The sequence below is a fragment of the Salmo salar genome, chromosome ssa17, assembly GCF_905237065.1.
Source record: "Salmo salar chromosome ssa17, Ssal_v3.1, whole genome shotgun sequence".
Taxonomy (NCBI): Eukaryota; Metazoa; Chordata; class Actinopteri; order Salmoniformes; family Salmonidae; genus Salmo; species Salmo salar.
This window is the reverse complement of record NC_059458.1, coordinates 44,350,727-44,371,950: the sequence shown is the minus strand read 5'-3', so window position 1 is coordinate 44,371,950 and position 21,224 is coordinate 44,350,727. Positions and strand designations below refer to the sequence as shown.

Below are 21,224 nucleotides of genomic sequence, written 5' to 3'. Positions count from 1 at the left end.
TCTCTACCTACCTCTCTCTCTACCTCCCTGTCTCTCTCTCTACCCCTCCCTGTCTCTCTCTCTACCCCTCCCTCTCTCTCTCTACCCCTCCCTCTCTCTGTCTCTCTCTCTACCCCTCCCTCTCTCTCTCTCTCTCTCTCTCTCTCTCTCTCTCTCTCTCTCTCTCTCTCTCTCTCTCTCTCTCTCTACCTCTCTCTCTCTACCTCTCTCTCTCTACCCCTCTCTCTCTCTCTCTCTCTCTCTCTCTCTCTGTCTCTCTCTCTACCCCTCCCTCTCTCTGTCTCGCTCTCTACCCCTCCCTCTCTCTCTCTACCCCTCCCTCTCTCTGTCTCTCTCTCTCTCTCTCTCTCTCTCTCTCTCTCTCTCTCTCTCTCTCTCTCTACCTCTCTCTCTACCTCTCTACCCCTCCCTGTCTCTCTCTCTACCCCTCCCTGTCTCTCTCTCTACCCCTCCCTCCCTCTCTCTCTCTCTCTCTCTCTCCCTCTCTCTGTCTCTCTCTCTCTCTCTCTCTCTCTCTCTCTCTCTCTACCTCTCTCTCTACCTCTCTTTCTCTACCCCTCCCTGTCTCTCTCTCTACCCCTCCCTCTCTCTGTCTCTCTCTCTACCCCTCCCTCTCTCTCTCTACCCCTCCCTCTTTCTCTCTACCCCTCCCTGTCTCTCTCTCTACCCCTCCCTCTCTCTCTCTGCCCCTCCCTCTCTCTCTCTCTCTCTCTCTCTCTAGGGTTCCTAAAGGAACATGTCCAGGATGTTATCTGACTGGATCCCTGGTCGTTCCTAAGGGAGAATATGGCAAGAAAGCAGTGAGTGGCTTTTTCTACTGTCAGTCAAGAGCTCTCTAACACTCTCATTGGCTCACTCCTTTTATGCCCCCCCCCCACTCGTCATCCTTCTCAACCAATCACAAGCTTTGCTAGCATCACAGTTTTAGTTGCACGTTGCTATGATGCTTTTTTTTCACTGTGTGGTGGGAGGGGCTTTCTACTTCCTGCCTACGACTCAGTGGTCTGTGATTTGTAGATGCTGCTGTCCGTCACTCTGGTCTGTCTACTGAATTTCCTGTTTCCTGTGGCTTCACTGTCAACTTCCTGTTGCTGCTGTGTGAACATGTCCGTGCCTTCGTGGGCCACGTTTATCTGTCGATGTGGTAGTAGTGTCGGCACTGCAGTACAGTAATGAGAGAGATAACATGCTGAGGCTACAGACTGACTGACTGGACTTCATCCTGGTCAAGAAGTCTCCTTCTCACTGCCAGCAAGGACTTTCATTCATCCTGTGGAACTAAGCCATCAAATCAGCTGCAACGGACAAGGAGGAAGTGAAGCAGTATGACTTGCCACTAGTTGTAAACGATGAGACAGAGGGATGGGAAGAGAAGCAGTATGACTTGCCACTAGTTGTAAACGATGAGACAGAGGGATGGGAAGAGAAGCAGTATGACTTGCCACTAGTTGTAAACGATGAGACAGGGGGATGGGAAGAGAAGCAGTATGACTTGCCACTAGTTGTAAACGATGAGACAGAGGGATGGGAAGAGAAGCAGTATGACTTGCCACTAGTTGTAAACGATGAGAGGGAAGCAGTATGACTTGCCACTAGTTGTAAACGATGAGACAGAGGGATGGGAAGAGAAGCAGTATGACTTGCCACTAGTTGTAAACGATGAGACAGAGGGATGGGAAGAGAAGCAGTATGACTTGCCACTAGTTGTAAACGATGAGACAGAGGGATGGGAAGAGAAGCAGTATGACTTGCCACTAGTTGTAAACGATGAGAGAGAAGCAGTATGACTTGCCACTAGTTGTAAACGATTAGAGAGAGAAGCAGTATGACTTGCCACTAGTTGTAAACGATGAGACAGAGGGATGGGAAGAGAAGCAGTATGACTTGCCACTAGTTGTAAACGATGAGACAAGCAGTATGACTTGCCACTAGTTGTAAACGATGAGAGAGAAGCAGTATGACTTGCCACTAGTTGTAAACGATGAGACAGATGGATGGGAAGAGAAGCAGTATGACTTGCCACTAGTTGTAAACGATGAGACAGAAGCAGTATGACTTGCCACTAGTTGTAAACGATGAGAGAGAAGAAGTATGACTTGCCACTAGTTGTAAACGATGAGACAGAGGGATGGGAAGAGAAGCAGTATGACTTGCCACTAGTTGTAAACGATGAGACAGACAGAGGGATGGGAAGAGAAGCAGTATGACTTGCCACTAGTTGTAAACGATGAGGGATGGGAAGAGAAGCAGTATGACTTGCCACTAGTTGTAAACGATGAGAGAGAAGCAGTATGACTTGCCACTAGTTGTAAACGATGAGAGAGAAGCAGTATGACTTGCCACTAGTTGTAAATGATGAGACAGAGGGATGGGAAGAGAAGCAGTATGACTTGCCAATAGTTGTAAACAATGAGAGAGAGGGATGGGAAGAGAAGCAGTATGACTTGCCACTAGTTGTAAACGATGAGAGAGAAGCAGTATGACTTGCCACTAGTTGTAAACGATGAGAGAGAAGCAGTATGACTTGCCACTAGTTGTAAACGATGAGACAGAGGGATGGGAAGAGAAGCAGTATGACTTGCCACTAGTTGTAAACGATGAGACAGAGGGATGGGAAGAGAAGCAGTATGACTTGCCACTAGTTGTAAACGATGAGAGAGAGAGATAGGAAGAGAAGCAGTATGACTTGCCACTAGTTGTAAACGATGAGAGAGAGGGATGGGAAGAGAAGCAGTATGACTTGCCACTAGTTGTAAATGATGAGAGAGAAGCAGTATGACTTGCCACTAGTTGTAAACGATGAGACAGAGGGATGGGAAGAGAAGCAGTATGACTTGCCACTAGTTGTAAACGATGAGAGAGAAGCAGTATGACTTGCCACTAGTTGTAAACGATGAGCCAGAGGGATGGGAAGAGAAGCAGTATGACTTGCCACTAGTTGTAAACGATGAGACAGAGGGATAGGAAGAGAAGCAGTATGACTTGCCACTAGTTGTAAACGATGAGAGAGAAGCAGTATGACTTGCCACTAGTTGTAAATGATGAGACAGAGGGATGGGAAGAGAAGCAGTATGACTTGCCACTAGTTGTAAACGATGAGACAGAGGGATGGGAAGAGAAGCAGTATGACTTGCTACTAGTTGTAAACGATGAGAGAGAAGCAGTATGACTTGCCACTAGTTGTAAACGATGAGACAGAGGGATGGGAAGAGAAGCAGTATGACTTGCCACTAGTTGTAAATGATGAGGGAGAGGGATGGGAAGAGAAGCAGTATGACTTGCCACTAGTTGTAAACGATGAGAGAGAAGCAGTATGACTTGCCACTAGTTGTAAACGATGAGACAGAGGGATGGGAAGAGAAGCAGTATGACTTGCCACTAGTTGTAAATGATGAGACAGAGGGATGGGAAGAGAAGCAGTATGACTTGCCACTAGTTGTAAACGATGAGAGAGAAGCAGTATGACTTGCCACTAGTTGTAAACGATGAGCCAGAGGGATGGGAAGAGAAGCAGTATGACTTGCCACTAGTTGTAAACGATGAGACAGAGGGATAGGAAGAGAAGCAGTATGACTTGCCACTAGTTGTAAACGATGAGAGAGAAGCAGTATGACTTGCCACTAGTTGTAAACTATGAGACAGAGGGATGGGAAGAGAAGCAGTATGACTTGCCACTAGTTGTAAACGATGAGACAGAGGGATGGGAAGAGAAGCAGTATGACTTGCCACTTGTTGTAAACGATGAGACAGAAGCAGTATGACTTGCCACTAGTTGTAAACGATGAGACAGAAGCAGTATGACTTGCCACTAGTTGTAAACGATGAGACAGAGGGATGGGAAGAGAAGCAGTATGACTTGCCACTAGTTGTAAACGATGAGACAGAAGCAGTATGACTTGCCACTAGTTGTAAACGATGAGACAGAGGGATGGGAAGAGAAGCAGTATGACTTGCCACTAGTTGTAAACGATGAGACAGACAGAGGGATGGGAAGAGAAGCAGTATGACTTGCCACTAGTTGTAAACGATGAGGGATGGGAAGAGAAGCAGTATGACTTGCCACTAGTTGTAAACGATGAGAGAGAAGCAGTATGACTTGCCACTAGTTGTAAACGATGAGAGAGAAGCAGTATGACTTGCCACTAGTTGTAAATGATGAGACAGAGGGATGGGAAGAGAAGCAGTATGACTTGCCAATAGTTGTAAACAATGAGAGAGAGGGATGGGAAGAGAAGCAGTATGACTTGCCACTAGTTGTAAACGATGAGAGAGAAGCAGTATGACTTGCCACTAGTTGTAAACGATGAGAGAGAAGCAGTATGACTTGCCACTAGTTGTAAATGATGAGACAGAGGGATGGGAAGAGAAGCAGTATGACTTGCCACTAGTTGTAAACGATGAGACAGAGGGATGGGAAGAGAAGCAGTATGACTTGCCACTAGTTGTAAACGATGAGACAGAGGGATGGGAAGAGAAGCAGTATGACTTGCCACTAGTTGTAAACGATGAGAGAGAAGCTGTATGACTTGCCACTAGTTGTAAACGATGAGACAGAGGGATGGGAAGAGAAGCAGTATGACTTGCCACTAGTTGTAAACGATGAGAGAGAAGCTGTATGACTTGCCACTAGTTGTAAACGATGAGACAGAGGGATGGGAAGAGAAGCAGTATGACTTGCCACTAGTTGTAAACGATGAGACAGACAGAGGGATGGGAAGAGAAGCAGTATGACTTGCCACTTGTTGTAAACGATGAGACAGAAGCAGTATGACTTGCCACTAGTTGTAAACGATGAGACAGAAGCAATATGACTTGCCACTAGTTGTAAACGATGAGACAGAGGGATGGGAAGAGAAGCAGTATGACTTGCCACTAGTTGTAAACGATGAGACAGAAGCAGTATGACTTGCCACTAGTTGTAAACGATGAGACAGAGGGATGGGAAGAGAAGCAGTATGACTTGCCACTAGTTGTAAACGATGAGACAGAAGCAGTATGACTTGCCACTAGTTGTAAACGATGAGACAGAGGGATGGGAAGAGAAGCAGTATGACTTGCCACTAGTTGTAAACGATGAGGGATGGGAAGAGAAGCAGTATGACTTGCCAATAGTTGTAAACAATGAGAGAGAGGGATGGGAAGAGAAGCAGTATGACTTGCCACTAGTTGTAAACGATGAGAGAGAAGCAGTATGACTTGCCACTAGTTGTAAACGATGAGAGAGAAGCAGTATGACTTGCCACTAGTTGTAAACGATGAGACAGAGGGATGGGAAGAGAAGCAGTATGACTTGCCACTAGTTGTAAACGATGAGACAGAGGGATGGGAAGAGAAGCAGTATGACTTGCCACTAGTTGTAAACGATGAGAGAGAGAGATGGGAAGAGAAGCAGTATGACTTGCCACTAGTTGTAAATGATGAGAGAGAAGCAGTATGACTTGCCACTAGTTGTAAACGATGAGACAGAGGGATGGGAAGAGAAGCAGTATGACTTGCCACTAGTTGTAAACGATGAGAGAGAAGCAGTATGACTTGCCACTAGTTGTAAACGATGAGCCAGAGGGATGGGAAGAGAAGCAGTATGACTTGCCACTAGTTGTAAACGATGAGACAGAGGGATAGGAAGAGAAGCAGTATGACTTGCCACTAGTTGTAAACGATGAGAGAGAAGCAGTATGACTTGCCACTAGTTGTAAATGATGAGACAGAGGGATGGGAAGAGAAGCAGTATGACTTGCCACTAGTTGTAAACGATGAGACAGAGGGATGGGAAGAGAAGCAGTATGACTTGCTACTAGTTGTAAACGATGAGACAGAGGGATGGGAAGAGAAGCAGTACGACTTGCCACTAGTTGTAAACGATGAGACAGAGGGATGGGAAGAGAAGCAGTATGACTTGCCACTAGTTGTAAACGATGAGAGAGAAGCAGTATGACTTGCCACTAGTTGTAAACGATGAGACAGAGGGATGGGAAGAGAAGCAGTATGACTTGCCATTAGTTGTAAACGATGAGACAGAGGGATGGGAAGAGAAGCAGTATGACTTGCCACTAGTTGTAAACGATGAGAGAGAAGCAGTATGACTTGCCACTAGTTGTAAATGATGAGGGAGAGGGATGGGAAGAGAAGCAGTATGACTTGCCACTAGTTGTAAACGATGAGAGAGAAGCAGTATGACTTGCCACTAGTTGTAAACGATGAGACAGAGGGATGGGAAGAGAAGCAGTATGACTTGCCACTAGTTGTAAACGATGAGACAGAGGGATAGGAAGAGAAGCAGTATGACTTGCCACTAGTTGTAAACGATGAGAGAGAAGCAGTATGACTTGCCACTAGTTGTAAACGATGAGACAGAGGGATGGGAAGAGAAGCAGTATGACTTGCCATTAGTTGTAAACGATGAGACAGAGGGATGGGAAGAGAAGCAGTATGACTTGCCACTAGTTGTAAACGATGAGAGAGACAGAGGGATGGGAAGAGAAGCAGTATGACTTGCCACTTGTTGTAAACGATGAGACAGAAGCAGTATGACTTGCCACTAGTTGTAAACGATGAGACAGAAGCAGTATGACTTGCCACTAGTTGTAAACGATGAGACAGAGGGATGGGAAGAGAAGCAGTATGACTTGCCACTAGTTGTAAACGATGAGACAGAAGCAGTATGACTTGCCACTAGTTGTAAACGATGAGACAGAGGGATGGGAAGAGAAGCAGTATGACTTGCCACTAGTTGTAAACGATGAGACAGACAGAGGGATGGGAAGAGAAGCAGTATGACTTGCCACTAGTTGTAAACGATGAGGGATGGGAAGAGAAGCAGTATGACTTGCCACTAGTTGTAAACGATGAGAGAGAAGCAGTATGACTTGCCACTAGTTGTAAACGATGAGAGAGAAGCAGTATGACTTGCCACTAGTTGTAAATGATGAGACAGAGGGATGGGAAGAGAAGCAGTATGACTTGCCAATAGTTGTAAACAATGAGAGAGAGGGATGGGAAGAGAAGCAGTATGACTTGCCACTAGTTGTAAACGATGAGAGAGAAGCAGTATGACTTGCCACTAGTTGTAAACGATGAGAGAGAAGCAGTATGACTTGCCACTAGTTGTAAACGATGAGACAGAGGGATGGGAAGAGAAGCAGTATGACTTGCCACTAGTTGTAAACGATGAGACAGAGGGATGGGAAGAGAAGCAGTATGACTTGCCACTAGTTGTAAACGATGAGAGAGAGAGATAGGAAGAGAAGCAGTATGACTTGCCACTAGTTGTAAACGATGAGAGAGAGGGATGGGAAGAGAAGCAGTATGACTTGCCACTAGTTGTAAATGATGAGAGAGAAGCAGTATGACTTGCCACTAGTTGTAAACGATGAGACAGAGGGATGGGAAGAGAAGCAGTATGACTTGCCACTAGTTGTAAACGATGAGAGAGAAGCAGTATGACTTGCCACTAGTTGTAAACGATGAGCCAGAGGGATGGGAAGAGAAGCAGTATGACTTGCCACTAGTTGTAAACGATGAGACAGAGGGATAGGAAGAGAAGCAGTATGACTTGCCACTAGTTGTAAACGATGAGAGGGAAGCAGTATGACTTGCCACTAGTTGTAAACGATGAGACAGAGGGATGGGAAGAGAAGCAGTATGACTTGCTACTAGTTGTAAACGATGAGACAGAGGGATGGGAAGAGAAGCAGTACGACTTGCCACTAGTTGTAAACGATAAGACAGAGGGATGGGAAGAGAAGCAGTATGACTTGCCACTAGTTGTAAACGATGAGAGAGAAGCAGTATGACTTGCCACTAGTTGTAAACGATGTGACAGAGGGATGGGAAGAGAAGCAGTATGACTTGCCACTAGTTGTAAATGATGAGGGAGAGGGATGGGAAGAGAAGCAGTATGACTTGCCACTAGTTGTAAACGATAAGACAGAGGGATGGGAAGAGAAGCAGTATGACTTGCCACTAGTTGTAAACGATGAGAGAGAAGCAGTATGACTTGCCACTAGTTGTAAACGATGAGACAGAGGGATGGGAAGAGAAGCAGTATGACTTGCCACTAGTTGTAAATGATGAGGGAGAGGGATGAGAGAGAAGCAGTATGACTTGCCACTAGTTGTAAACGATGAGAGAGAAGCAGTATGACTTGCCACTAGTTGTAAACGATGAGACAGAGGGATGGGAAGAGAAGCAGTATGACTTGCCACTAGTTGTAAATGATGAGACAGAGGGATGGGAAGAGAAGCAGTATGACTTGCCACTAGTTGTAAACGATGAGAGAGAAGCAGTATGACTTGCCACTAGTTGTAAACGATGAGAGAGAGGGATGGGAAGAGAAGCAGTATGACTTGCCACTAGTTGTAAACGATGAGAGAGAAGCAGTATGACTTGCCACTAGTTGTAAATGATGAGACAGAGGGATGGGAAGAGAAGCAGTATGACTTGCCACTAGTTGTAAACGATGAGACAGAGGGATAGGAAGAGAAGCAGTATGACTTGCCACTAGTTGTAAACGATGAGAGAGAAGCAGTATGACTTGCCACTAGTTGTAAACGATGAGACAGAGGGATGGGAAGAGAAGCAGTATGACTTGCTACTAGTTGTAAACGATGAGACAGAGGGATGGGAAGAGAAGCAGTATGACTTGCCACTAGTTGTAAACGATGAGAGAGAAGCAGTATGACTTGCCACTAGTTGTAAACGATGAGACAGAGGGATGGGAAGAGAAGCAGTATGACTTGCTACTAGTTGTAAACGATGAGACAGAGGGATGGGAAGAGAAGCAGTATGACTTGCCACTAGTTGTAAACGATGAGAGAGAAGCAGTATGACTTGCTACTAGTTGTAAACGATGAGAGAGAAGCAGTATGACTTGCCACTAGTTGTAAACGATGAGACAGAGGGATGGGAAGAGAAGCAGTATGACTTGCCACTAGTTGTAAACGATGAGCCAGAGGGATGGGAAGAGAAGCAGTATGACTTGCCACTAGTTGTAAACGATGAGAGAGAAGCAGTATGACTTGCCACTAGTTGTAAACGATGAGAGAGAAGCAGTATGACTTGCCACTAGTTGTAAACGATGAGACAGAGGGATGGGAAGAGAAGCAGTATGACTTGCCACTAGTTGTAAACGATGAGAGAGAGAGATAGGAAGAGAAGCAGTATGACTTGCCACTAGTTGTAAACGATGAGAGAGAAGGATGGGAAAAGAAGCAGTATGACTTGCCACTAGTTGTAAATGATGAGAGAGAAGCAGTATGACTTGCCACTAGTTGTAAACGATGAGACAGAGGGATGGGAATAGAAGCAGTATGACTTGCCACTAGTTGTAAACGATGAGAGAGAAGCAGTATGACTTGCCACTAGTTGTAAACGATGAGCCAGAGGGATGGGAAGAGAAGCAGTATGACTTGCCACTAGTTGTAAACGATGAGACAGAGGGATAGTAAGAGAAGCAGTATGACTTGCCACTAGTTGTAAACGATGAGAGAGAAGCAGTATGACTTGCCACTAGTTGTAAATGATGAGACAGAGGGATGGGAAGAGAAGCAGTATGACTTGCCACTAGTTGTAAACGATGAGACAGAGGGATGGGAAGAGAAGCAGTATGACTTGCTACTAGTTGTAAACGATGAGACAGAGGGATGGGAAGAGAAGCAGTACGACTTGCCACTAGTTGTAAACGATAAGACAGAGGGATGGGAAGAGAAGCAGTATGACTTGCCACTAGTTGTAAACGATGAGAGAGAAGCAGTATGACTTGCCACTAGTTGTAAACGATGAGACAGAGGGATGGGAAGAGAAGCAGTATGACTTGCCACTAGTTGTAAATGATGAGGGAGAGGGATGGGAAGAGAAGCAGTATGACTTGCCACTAGTTGTAAACGATGAGAGAGAAGCAGTATGACTTGCCACTAGTTGTAAATGATGAGACAGAGGGATGGGAAGAGAAGCAGTATGACTTGCCACTAGTTGTAAACGATGAGACAGAGGGATGGGAAGAGAAGCAGTATGACTTGCCACTAGTTGTAAACGATGAGAGAGAGAGATGGGAAGAGAAGCAGTATGACTTGCCACTAGTTGTAAACGATGAGAGAGAAGCAGTATGACTTGCCACTAGTTGTAAACGATGAGAGAGAGGGATGGGAAGAGAAGCAGTATGACTTGCCACTAGTTGTAAACGATGAGAGAGAAGCAGTATGACTTGCCACTAGTTGTAAATGATGAGACAGAGGGATGGGAAGAGAAGCAGTATGACTTGCCACTAGTTGTAAACGATGAGACAGAGGGATAGGAAGAGAAGCAGTATGACTTGCCACTAGTTGTAAACGATGAGAGAGAAGCAGTATGACTTGCCACTAGTTGTAAACGATGAGACAGAGGGATGGGAAGAGAAGCAGTATGACTTGCTACTAGTTGTAAACGATGAGACAGAGGGATGGGAAGAGAAGCAGTATGACTTGCCACTAGTTGTAAACGATGAGAGAGAAGCAGTATGACTTGCCACTAGTTGTAAACGATGAGACAGAGGGATGGGAAGAGAAGCAGTATGACTTGCTACTAGTTGTAAATGATGAGACAGAGGGATGGGAAGAGAAGCAGTATGACTTGCCACTAGTTGTAAACGATGAGAGAGAAGCAGTATGACTTGCCACTAGTTGTAAACGATGAGAGAGAAGCAGTATGACTTGCCACTAGTTGTAAACGATGAGACAGAGGGATGGGAAGAGAAGCAGTATGACTTGCCACTAGTTGTAAACGATGAGCCAGAGGGATGGGAAGAGAAGCAGTATGACTTGCCACTAGTTGTAAACGATGAGAGAGAAGCAGTATGACTTGCCACTAGTTGTAAACGATGAGAGAGAAGCAGTATGACTTGCCACTAGTTGTAAACGATGAGACAGAGGGATGGGAAGAGAAGCAGTATGACTTGCCAATAGTTGTAAACGATGAGACAGAGGGATGGGAAGAGAAGCAGTATGACTTGCCACTAGTTGTAAACGATGAGACAGAGGGATGGGAAGAGAAGCAGCATGACTTGCCACTAGTTGTAAACGATGAGACAGAAGCAGTATGACTTGCCACTAGTTGTAAACGATGAGACAGAAGCTGTATGACTTGCCACTAGTTGTAAACGATGAGACAGAGGGATGGGAAGAGAAGCAGTATGACTTGCCACTAGTTGTAAACGATGAGACAGAGGGATGGGAAGAGAAGCAGTATGACTTGCCACTAGTTGTAAACGATGAGAGAGAAGCAGTATGACTTGCCACTAGTTGTAAACGATGAGACAGAGGGATGGGAAGAGAAGCAGTATGACTTGCCACTAGTTGTAAACGATGAGACAGAAGCTGTATGACTTGCCACTAGTTGTAAACGATGAGAGAGAAGCAGTATGACTTGCCACTAGTTGTAAACGATGAGAGAGAAGCAGTATGACTTGCCACTAGTTGTAAACGATGAGAGAGAAGCAGTATGACTTGCCACTAGTTGTAAACGATGAGAGAGAAGCAGTATGACTTGCCACTAGTTGTAAACGATGAGAGAGAAGCAGTATGACTTGCCACTAGTTGTAAACGATGAGACAGAGGGATGGGAAGAGAAGCAGTATGACTTGCCACTAGTTGTAAACGATGAGACAGAGGGATGGGAAGAGAAGCAGTATGACTTGCCACTAGTTGTAAACGATGAGACAGAGGGATGGGAAGAGAAGCAGTATGACTTGCCACTAGTTGTAAACGATGAGAGAGAAGCAGTATGACTTGCCACTAGTTGTAAACGATGAGAGAGAAGCAGTATGACTTGCCACTAGTTGTAAACGATGAGACAGAGGGATGGGAAGAGAAGCAGTATGACTTGCCACTAGTTGTAAACGATGAGAGAGAAGCAGTATGACTTGCCACTAGTTGTAAACGATGAGAGAGAAGCAGTATGACTTGCCACTAGTTGTAAACGATGAGACAGAGGGATGGGAAGAGAAGCAGTATGACTTGCCACTAGTTGTAAACGATGAGACAGAGGGATGGGAAGGGAAGCAGTATGACTTGCCACTAGTTGTAAACGATGAGAGAGAGAGATAGGAAGAGAAGCAGTATGACTTGCCACTAGTTGTAAACGATGAGACAGAGGGATGGGAAGAGAAGCAGTATGACTTGCCACTAGTTGTAAACGATGAGACAGAGGGATGGGAAGAGAAGCAGTATGACTTGCCACTAGTTGTAAACGATGAGACAGAGGGATGGGAAGAGAAGCAGTATGACTTGCCACTAGTTGTAAACGATGAGACAGAGGGATGGGAAGAGAAGCTGTATGACTTGCCACTAGTTGTAAACGATGAGAGATAAGCTGTATGACTTGCCACTAGTTGTAAACGATGAGAGAGAAGCTGTATGCTCCTTTACCTTCCTGTGTTCTCTCTCTCACTGTGTGTTATTCTGACCACCAGGGACAGGCCTCTGCAAAACGACAAAGAAAATTTAAAAAGGTACTGATGGCCGAGAAATCACTCTGTCAAATCCTGAAAAGAAAATGGTGTTTGATGTTGTGAATCACTGTGGGGAAGAATGAAGGTGTTTGCTAAACAAACGTGTAAATATCTTTCTGCTGACAAAGTTAGATGTTGTTTTCCTCTGGTGGTCAGCTGTCTTCTGTTACCATGACTCTTTCTAACTGACAAGGGATTGGACAGACAGCAGGGAACTGTTGCACAGGCTTATGGGTAATGTAGTCCTACAGGGTTAGTGGGTTTAACCAGTGTTTTTTTGTGTGTGTTTTTTTTGTACCTTTCTCATCAGGACATTGTGCCAGTGGTCTACCACCTGATCCCTGCACCTAACAAGACCAAGAACGGAGGGAAGGAGAAGGAGGGAGAGAAGGAGGGAGCGAAGGAGAAGGATGTGAAGGAGGAATTTGAAGAGGCCCTCAGAGACCTGAAGATTCAATGGATGACAAAGTCAGTCTCTCTCTCTGGGTCTCTCTACCTGCTGTCAGTCTCTCTGTCTGTCTGGGTCTTTCTACCTGCTGTCAGTCTCTCTGTCTGGGTCTCTCTACCTGCTGTCAGTCTCTCTCTGTCTGTTTGGGTCTCTCTACCTGCTGTCAGTCTCTCTCTGTCTCTCTGGGTCTCTCTACCTGCTGTCAGTCTCTCTCTCTGGGTCTCTCTACCTGCTGTCAGTCTCTCTGTCTGTTTGGGTCTTTCTACCTGCTGTCAGTCTCTCTGTCTGTTTGGGTCTTTCTACCTGCTGTCAGTCTCTCTCTCTGTCTGTTTGGGTCTTTCTACCTGCTGTCAGTCTCTCTCTCTGTCTGTTTGGGTCTCTCTACCTGCTGTCAGTCTCTCTGTCTGTCTGTTTGGGTCTCTCTACCTGCTGTCAGTCTCTCTCTCTGTCTGTTTGGGTCTTTCTACCTGCTGTCAGTCTCTCTGTCTGTCTGTTTGGGTCTTTCTACCTGCTGTCAGTCTCTCTCTCTGTCTGTTTGGGTCTCTCTACCTGCTGTCAGTCTCTCTCTCTCTCTCTGTCTGTTTGGGTCTCTCTACCTGCTGTCAGTCTCTCTCTCTCTCTCTCTCTCTCTCTCTCTCTGGGTCTCTCTACCTGCTGTCAGTCTCTCTCTGTCTGTTTGGGTCTCTCTACCTGCTGTCAGTCTCTCTCTTTCTCTCTGTCTGTTTGGGTCTTTCTACCTGCTGTCAGTCTCTCTCTGTCTGTTTGGGTCTCTCTACCTGCTGTCAGTCTCTCTCTCTGTTTGGGTCTCTCTACCTGCTGTCAGTCTCTCTGTCTGTTTGGGTCTTTCTACCTGCTCTCAGTCTCTCTCTCTCTCTGTCTGTTTGGGTCTCTCTACCGGCTGTCAGTCTCTCTCTCTCTGTCTCTCTGTCTGTTTGGGTCTTTCTACCTGCTGTCAGTCTCTCTCTCTCTCTGTCTGTTTGGGTCTCTCTACCTGCTGTCAGTCTCTCTCTCTCTCTGTCTGTCTGGGTCTCTCTACCTGTTGTCAGTCTCTCTCTGTCTGCTTGGGTCTTTCTACCTGTTGTCAGTCTCTCTCTGTCTGTTTGGGTCTCTCTACCTGCTGTCAGTCTCTCTGTCTGTCTGTTTGGGTCTCTCTACCGGCTGTCAGTCTCTCTCTCTCTGTCTCTCTGTCTGTTTGGGTCTCTCTACCTGCTGTCAGTCTCTCTTTCTCTCTGTCTGTTTGGGTCTCTCTACCTGCTGTCAGTCTCTCTCTGTCTGTTTGGGTCTTTCTACCTGCTGTCAGTCTCTCTTTCTCTCTGTCTGTTTGGGTCTCTCTACCTGCTGTCAGTCTCTCTCTCTCTGTCTGCTTGGGTCTCTCTACCTGCTGTCAGTCTCTCTGTCTGTTTGGGTCTTTCTACCTGCTGTCAGTCTCTCTGTCTGCTTGGGTCTTTCTACCTGCTGTCAGTCTCTCTCTGTCTGCTTGGGTCTTTCTACCTGCTGTCAGTCTCTCTGTCTCTCTGTTCTGTGGTCTGGGGGAACATGAATCATCATGTTAAATTAGGAGGCTGCAGAACAAAGCAACAAGGATTGTTTTTAAAGGTGGAGATCTGGTTCCTCTGTTTGTAGTTATGAGTAAATGTTCTTGGTTGGTCATCAATCAACAAGATAATTGGAGAATTAAAAATGTATTTTAATGTTTAAGGACTAAAAGAGACCCAAATAAAATCTCCCGCTCTCCATCTCATCTCTCTTCCTCATCTCTCTCTTCCTCATCTCTCTCTCCGCTCTCTCTCTCTCTCCGCTCTCTCTCTCTCCGCTCTCTCTCTCTCCGCTCTCTCTCTCTCCGCTCTCTCTCTCTCCGCTCTCTCTCTCTTCCTCATCTCTCTTCCTCATCTCTCTTCCTCATCTCTCTTCCTCATCTCTCTTCCTCATCTCTCTTCCTCATCTCTCTCTCTCTCCGCTCTCTCTCTCTCTCTCCCTCTCTCTTCCTCATCTCTCTCTTCCTCATCTCTCTCTTCCTCATCTCTCTCTTCCTCATCTCTCTCTTCCTCATCTCTCTCTTCCTCATCTCTCTCTTCCTCATCTCTCTCTTCCTCTTCTCTCTCTCCCTCCCTTCCCTCTCTCCCTCCCTTCCCTCTCTCCCTCCCTTCCCTCTCTCCCTCCCTTCCCTCTCTTCCTCTCCACTCTCTTCCTCATCTCTCTTCCTCATCTCTCTTCCTCATCTCTCTTCCTCATCTCTCCCTCCCGCTCTCTCTTCCTCATCTCTCTTCCTCATCTCTCTTCCTCATCTCTCTTCCTCATCTCTCTCTTCCTCATCTCTCTTCCTCATCTCTCCCTTCCTCCTCTCTCTCTCCCTCCCTCGTCTCTCTCTCCGCTCTTCCTCATCTCTCTCTTCCTCATCTCTCTCTTCCTCATCTCTCTCTTCCTCATCTCTCTCTCCCGCTCTCTTCCTCCCTTCCCTCTCTCTCTCTCCGCTCTTCCTCCCTCCTCTCTCTCTCTCCCCTCCAGGTTAGACACCAGCTCCCTGTATGATGAACTGAAGGAGAACTTCTCTTCTTACCTGCCACTACATGTTCAGAGGCTGCACCAGCTCGACTCTGAGAAGGTACACACACTATCTGCTGTTGATTAGTCGTGTCTAACCCTGATCTCTCTCTCTGCTGTTGATTAGTCGTGTCTAACCCTGATCTCTCTCTCTGCTGTTGATTAGTCGCGTCTAACCCTGATCTCTCTCTCTGCTGTCGATTAGTCGTGTCTAACCCTGATCTCTCTCTCTCTCTCTGCTGTTGATTAGTCGCGTCTAACCCTGATCTCTCTCTCTGCTGTCGATTAGTCGTGTCTAACCCTGATCTCTCTCTCTGCTGTCGATTAGTCGTGTCTAACCCTGATCTCTCTGCTGTCGATTAGTCGTGTCTAACCCTGATCTCTCTCTCTCTCTCTGCTGTTGATTAGTCGTGTCTAACCCTGATCTCTCTCTCTGCTGTTGATTAGTCGCGTCTAACCCTGATCTCTCTCTCTGCTGTTGATTAGTCACGTCTAACCCTGATCTCTCTCTCTGCTGTTGATTAGTCGCGTCTAACCCTGATCTCTCTCTCTGCTGTTGATTAGTCATGTCTAACCCTGATCTCTCTCTCTGCTGTTGATTAGTCGCGTCTAACCCTGATCTCTCTCTCTGCTGTTGATTAGTCGCGTCTAACCCTGATCTCTCTCTCTGCTGTTGATTAGTCGTGTCTAACCCTGATCTCTCTCTGCTGTTGATTAGTCGTGTCTAACCCTGATCTCTCTCTATAGGAGCGTATGAAGCGCCTGGCTGATATCGTAACGGCCTCTGACCTGGTTCTGTCTCAGATCGACCAGACGGCCCTGGCGGTCTACCTCACCATAAAGACCGACCCTCGCCCTGACGCTGCCACAATCAAGAGGTACACCACTAAGTGTTAGCCTGGGTCCCAAACAGCACCCTATTCCCTATATAGTGCACTACTTTAGACCAGGGCCCTATGGAACCCTATTCCCTATATAGTGCACTACTTTAGACCAGGGCCCTATATAGTGCACTACTTTAGACCAGGGCCCTATGGAACCCTATTCCCTATATAGTGCACTACTTTAGACCAGAGCCCTATAGAACCCTATTCCCTATATAGTGTACTACTTTAGACCAGAGCCCTATAGAACCCTATTCCCTATATAGTGCACTACTTTAGACCAGAGCCCAATAGAACCCTATTCCCTATATAGTGCACTACTTTAGACCAGTACCCTATAGAACCCTATTCCCTATATAGTGTACTACTTTAGACCAGGGCCCTATAGAACCCTATTCCCTATATAGTGCACTACTTTAGACCAGGGCCCTATAGAACCCTATTCCCTATATAGTGTACTACTTTAGACCAGGGCCCTATAGAACCCTATTCCCTATATAGTGCACTACTTTAGACCAGGGCCCTATAGAACCCTATTCCCTATATAGTGCACTACTTTAGACCAGGGCCCTATAGAACCCTATTCCCTATATAGTGTACTACTTTAGACCAGGGCCTTATAGAACCCTATTCCCTATATAGTGCACTACTTTAGACCAGAGCCCTATAGAACCTTATTCCCTATATAGTGCACTACTTTAGACCAGGGCCCTATAGAACCCTATTCCCTATATAGTGCACTACTTTAGACCAGAGCCCAATAGAACCCTATTCCCTATATAGTGCACTACTTTAGACCAGGGCCCTATAGAACCCTATTCCCTATATAGTGCACTACTTTAGACCAGGGCCCTATAGAACCCTATTCCCTATATAGTGCACTACTTTAGACCAGAGCCCAATAGAACCCTATTCCCTATATAGTGCACTACTTTAGACCAGGGCCCTATAGCACCCTATTCCCTATATAGTGCACTACTTTAGACCAGGGCCCTATAGAACCCTATTCCCTATATAGTGCACTACTTTAGACCAGGGCCCTATAGAACCCTATTCCCTATATATAGTGCACTACTTTAGACCTGGGCCCTATGGGAATAGGGTGCCATTTAGGACGAACTCTTAGACAGTCAGGTCACAACAGCTCCGTCTGGGTTTTTATATCCGTTAACCACTTCCTTTTACCTCCGTTTCTAATTGGATAGAGAATTTTGTAATGTGATTTGATATATGAAATGAAACTTCCTGTTTCTTCCTGCAGTGACATGGAGAAGCAGAAATGTTACCTGCTGGATGCTCTGTGTAGGAAGGGCTGTGCTCTGGCTGACCTGGAACTCTTACCTGCTACGCCCCAGGACGGGGACGGGGCTGGGGACGGGGACGGGGCCGGGGACGGGGACGGGGACGGGGACGGGGCCGGGGCTGGGGAGGAGGAGGTGACCAGCTCTGACGACGCCCGACAGGACAGGTCCAAAGCCTTGACCGACACCTTCTGGGAGCTGCAGAAGTGGGTGGAATTAACCGACTCTAAGGTGAGGAGAACAGCTGTTTCCTTGTTTTTTGGGGTTTTTTTCCGGCTTACGACACAACTTGCAGTGGATGATAATATGTCAACTGTAACTTACATATGAATCATCCGTCTCAATCTTTCTCCCAATTTTGATGGTTTGATTCCCTTCTAGGTGTTGACGTTCTCCTACAAACATGCGCTAGTGAACAAGATGTACGGCAGAGCCCTGAAATATGCCTCCAAGATCGTAGAAGACAAACCCAGTAGAGAGAACTTAAAGAACTGCATTCAGGTCAGAAACAGCCTCAACTACTTCCTGTTTTACAGCCTCAGCCTCAACTACCTGATACATCTACTTCCTGTTTTACAGCCTCAGCCTCAACTACCTGATACATCTACTTCCTGTTTTACAGCCTCCGCACAACTACCTGGTTCATCTACTTCCTGTTAGACATGTTTTACAGCCTCAGTCCAACTACCTGATACATCTACTTCCTGTTTTACAGCCTCAGCCTCAACTACCTGATACATCTACTTCCTGTTTTACAGCCTCAGCCTCAACTACCTGATACATCTACTTCCTGTTTTACAGCCTCCGCACAACTACCTGATACATCTACTTCCTGTTTTACAGCCTCAGCCTCAACTACCTGATACATCTACTTCCTGTTTTACAGCCTCAGTCCAACTACCTGATACATCTACTTCCTGTTTTACAGCCTCCGCACAACTACCTGATACATCTACTTCCTGTTTTACAGCCTCAGTCCAACTACCTGATACATCTACTTCCTGTTTTACAGCCTCCGCACAACTACCTGATACATCTACTTCCTGTTTTACAGCCTCCGCACAACTACCTGATACATCTACTTCCTGTTTTACAGCCTCAGTCCAACTACCTGATACATCTACTTCCTGTTAGACATGTTTTACAGCCTCAGTCCAACTACCTGGTACATCTACTTCCTGTTTTACAGCCTCAGTCCAACTACCTGATACATCTACTTCCTGTTTTACAGCCTCAGTCCAACTACCTGATACATCTACTTCCTGTTTTACAGCCTCAGTCCAACTACCTGGTACATCTACTTCCTGTTTTACAGCCTCAGTCCAACTACCTGGTACATCTACTTCCTGTTTTACAGCCTCAGTCCAACTACCTGGTACATCTACTTCCTGTTAGACATGTTTTACAGCCTCAGTCCAACTACCTGGTACATCTACTTCCTGTTAGTCATGTTTTACAGCCTCAGTCCAACTACCTGGTACATCTACTTCCTGTTTTACAGCCTCAGTCCAACTACCTGATACATCTACTTCCTGTTTTACAGCCTCAGTCCAACTACCTGGTACATCTACTTCCTGTTTTACAGCCTCAGTCCAACTACCTGATACATCTACTTCCTGTTTTACAGCCTCAGTCCAACTACCTGGTACATCTACTTCCTGTTTTACAGCCTCAGTCCAACTACCTGGTACATCTACTTCCTGTTAGTCATGTTTTACAGCCTCAGTCCAACTACCTGGTACATCTACTTCCTGTTTTACAGCCTCAGTCCAACTACCTGATACATCTACTTCCTGTTTTACAGCCTCAGTCCAACTACCTGGTACATCTACTTCCTGTTTTACAGCCTCAGTCCAACTACCTGATACATCTACTTCCTGTTTTACAGCCTCAGTCCAACTACCTGGTACATCTACTTCCTGTTTTACAGCCTCAGTCCAACTACCTGGTACATCTACTTCCTGTTTTACAGCCTCAGTCCAACTACCTGATACATCTACTTCCTGTTAGACATGTTTTACAGCCTCAGTCCAACTACCTGGTACATCTACTTCCTGTTTTACAGCCTCAGTCCAACTACCTGATACATCTACTTCCTGTTAGACATGTTTTACAGCCTCAGTCCAACTACCTGGTACATCTACTTCCTGTTTTACAGCCTCAGTCCAACTACCTGATACATCTACTTCCTGTTAGACATGTTTTACAGCCTCAGTCCAACTACCTGATACATCTACTTCCTGTTTTACAGCCTCAGTCCAACTACCTGGTACATCTACTTCCTGTTTTACAGCCTCAGTCCAACTACCTGATACATCTACTTCCTGTTTTACAGCCTCAGTCCAACTACCTGGTACATCTACTTCCTGTTTTACAGCCTCAGTCCAACTACCTGGTACATCTACTTCCTGTTTTACAGCCTCAGTCCAACTACCTGATACATCTACTTCCTGTTTTACAGCCTCAGTCCAACTACCTGGTACATCTACTTCCTGTTTTACAGCCTCAGTCCAACTACCTGATACATCTACTTCCTGTTAGACATGTTTTACAGCCTCAGTCCAACTACCTGATACATCTACTTCCTGTTTTACAGCCTCAGTCCAACTACCTGGTACATCTACTTCCTGTTAGACATGTTTTACAGCCTCAGTCCAACTACCTGACGCATCTACTTCCTGTTAGACTAGCAGTGTTTAATGTGTCTGTAACATTTGAACAAAGACCCTAAATCTCAGAGACGTTAAGATAGCAGTCTTTCTGTAGACTGTCTACTTCCTGTATTGTGACATCCTGTCCTGTGTGTTTTCAGGTAATGCGGTCCCTGGGCTGGATGCACTGTGCCACTTTCACAGAGAACTGGCTGCCAATCATGTACCCTGCCGACTACACTCCCTTCTAGACGTTCTGTTCACACACACGCACACACACACACACACACGCACATAAACACACATCTGAAAACAGTCAGTGTTTTTTTTTAACCAAGTCTTGACTGAATGCCTCGGAACAAGGTGGTCGATTTAGAGAAGATTTCAATCCAGACACGTTTCAGAGCTTCTTGTTAAAATAAAAACTCCACTGTCGTTCAGTTGTAGATAGAAAGATGATGAACTGAACGGATTGTTTCCTCTTCATCTCTTGACATTTCTATTCAACGTTCTGAATGTTTAACCCTCCTGAATGAACCCTGTAGACATGCATCATAATAACACATTTATAAACATGCAATATAACATGTTATTATTCTCCTGGATGGATTTTAAATGTCTTTTACAGTAAACAAAGGCTTTTTCTTTGATCATTTTGAGTCGATGTCAAATTTAACCCCCCCCTTTTTTTTTTTTTTTGTGTCAGTCCATTATTCGTGTGTGTGTGTGTGTGTGTGTGTGTGTGTGTGTGTGTGTGTGTGTGTGTGTGTGTGTGTGTGTGTGTGTGTGTGTGTGTGTGTGTGTGTGTGTGTGTGTGTGTGTCCTCTCTTTGGAATCCCTGGAAAGGGACTCTCTCATTGATTCCACAGTGATCCTGTCCTTGGTTTTGTTTCAACACTTTCACCCCTCCCTCCCTCC

At 45.9% G+C, this 21,224-nt stretch overlaps 1 protein-coding gene across 2 annotated transcripts in view; it reads left to right on the top strand.

The window, feature by feature from the left end:
- The window catches only part of tpp2 (tripeptidyl peptidase 2), a 59,086-nt gene extending 38,130 nt beyond the window's left edge, over positions 1-20,956 (top strand). Inside the window, exons 22-29 of one of the 2 annotated variants that reach the window (XM_045699639.1) lie at positions 722-800; positions 12,443-12,481; positions 12,792-12,949; positions 15,435-15,531; positions 16,218-16,348; positions 17,616-17,886; positions 18,037-18,156; positions 20,468-20,956. In XM_045699639.1, the coding sequence (XP_045555595.1) occupies positions 722-800; positions 12,443-12,481; positions 12,792-12,949; positions 15,435-15,531; positions 16,218-16,348; positions 17,616-17,886; positions 18,037-18,156; positions 20,468-20,557 (985 nt within the window). In that variant the 3' untranslated portion in view covers positions 20,558-20,956. The remainder of the gene's footprint in view (positions 1-721; positions 801-12,442; positions 12,482-12,791; positions 12,950-15,434; positions 15,532-16,217; positions 16,349-17,615; positions 17,887-18,036; positions 18,157-20,467) is intronic. The other variant, XM_045699641.1, reaches the window with a different exon arrangement.
- Positions 20,957-21,224: the final 268 nt, after the last annotated feature.